The sequence below is a fragment of the Protobothrops mucrosquamatus genome, unplaced genomic scaffold (genome assembly GCF_001527695.2).
Source record: "Protobothrops mucrosquamatus isolate PMUCROS unplaced genomic scaffold, P.Mucros_1.0 scaffold4449, whole genome shotgun sequence".
Classification (NCBI taxonomy): domain Eukaryota; kingdom Metazoa; phylum Chordata; class Lepidosauria; order Squamata; family Viperidae; genus Protobothrops; species Protobothrops mucrosquamatus.
In genome coordinates, this window is record NW_015390359.1 from 9,738 (window position 1) to 11,546 (window position 1,809).

The 1,809-nt window shown below is 44.4% G+C and overlaps 1 protein-coding gene across 1 annotated transcript in view; it reads left to right on the forward strand.

Annotated features, from left to right (window-relative positions):
- Positions 1-1,809, forward strand: part of LOC107299025 (Golgi SNAP receptor complex member 1-like) — a 37,012-nt gene that overhangs the window by 5,684 nt on the left and 29,519 nt on the right. Inside the window, exon 3 of the mRNA XM_015828389.1 lies at positions 353-444. Within this exon, the coding sequence (XP_015683875.1) occupies positions 353-444 (92 nt within the window). The remainder of the gene's footprint in view (positions 1-352; positions 445-1,809) is intronic.

Below are 1,809 nucleotides of genomic sequence, written 5' to 3' on the forward strand. Positions count from 1 at the left end.
CACCCCCACTGCCAATCCTCAACAGAAATGCTCACAACAATGAAAACCTCAGACAGGAGGAAGAGCGCCACCGGGTGGGCAGGCAGGTGTCTTGCTCGGCTGTGGCTTGGGGGGCACTTTTTTCAGTGCCATTGTAACTTCGAACAGTCAGTAAGTGAACTGTTGTAAGTCGAGGACTACCTGTACTTCATCACTTTTTTCCTTTTCTTTTTTTGGTCATCAAGTTTTTGACACCTTGCTAGGCGACTGGTGGTACTCGGATATTGCCATATCCTAAAAGTGGTACAATGGGTGAAAAGGTTGAAAAGCCCTGCTCTAACTAGCTGGAGTCATTTTGCATTTTTCACGACAGGATTACACCCACGAATTCCACAAAACCAAAACCAACTTCGTGGCAGTGCGGGAAAGAGAGAATCTTATGGGATCGGTCCGGAAAGATATTGAGTAAGTTGTTCATTTTTTATTCTCATCATTATCATCATCATTATCATCATATGATTATTATTATTATTGAATATTTGTAGCTCAGGGTTGAAATGAGGGGTCCTTGGTGCTCTCTGAACTTGCTTGTTTTCTTGCAGACATTTCATGACCCTAACTAGGTAACATTATCAGTGCTAGAAGGAGGGAGGAGGAGGAGGAGGACTGGATGTTTTCTTGCAGACGTTTCATAACCCAACTACGTAGCATCATCAGTGCTAGAAGGGCGGAGGAGTAGGAGGAGGACTGTGGGGTCCTTGGTGCTCTCTGAGCTGGGTGGTTTCCTTGCAGACGTTTCATGACCCAATTAAGTAACATCTTCAGTGCTAGAAGGGAGGGAGGGTGGAGGAGGAGGAGGAAGAGGACAACTGGATGTTTTCTTACAGACATTTCATAACCCAACTAGGTAGCACCATCAGAAGCGGGGAGGAGGAGGACTGAGGGGTCCTTGGATGTTTTCTTGCAGACGTTTCATAACCCAACTAAGTAGCATCATCACTGCTAGTCCTGATGATGTTACCTAGCTGGGTAATGAAACATCTGCAAGAAAACAAGCAAGCTCAGAGAGCACCAAGGACCCATTATTACCATTATTATTATTATTGTTGTTGTTATTATCATTATTATTAATGCAAGTAGTCCTCAGTTTATAACAGTTCACTTCAGCTGGTCAGTAAAACTGTTGTATATCAAGGGATAATAATAATAATCCATGTCAACCATCAGCGCCAATCAATTTGAATGTTCAGTTGACTTGAGGTTCACGTCTAATGAATAATAATAATAAAATTAATAAATGCGAATTTAAAAATGAATCCAAATTTTCATCACGTGAGCGTGGGGATGCTGCAGTGGTCGTAAGTGTGAAAAACAGTCATAAGTCACTTTTACTTCATTGCCATCGTAACTTCGAACGGTCACTAAGGAGAAACTTCCTGACAGGACAATCAACCAGTGGAACAGCTTGCCACCAGAAATCGTGGGCGCTCCATCACTGGAGATTTTTAAGAAGAGGCTAGACCAGGGGTAGTCAACCTTGGCTCTTTTATGACTGGTGGACTTCAACTCCCAGAATTCCTGAGCCAGCATGGGGAAACTATGGCTCCCTTTACGACTGGTGGACTTCAACTCCCAGAATTCCTGAGCCAGCATGGGGGAAACTATGGCCCCTTCATGACTTGTGGACTTCAACTCCCAGAATTCCTGAGCCAGTATGGGGGAACTATGGCCCCCTTTATGACTGGTGGACTTCAACTCCCAGAATTCCTGAGCCAGCATGGGGGAACTATGGGCCCTTCATGACTGGTGGACTTCAACTCCCAGAATTCC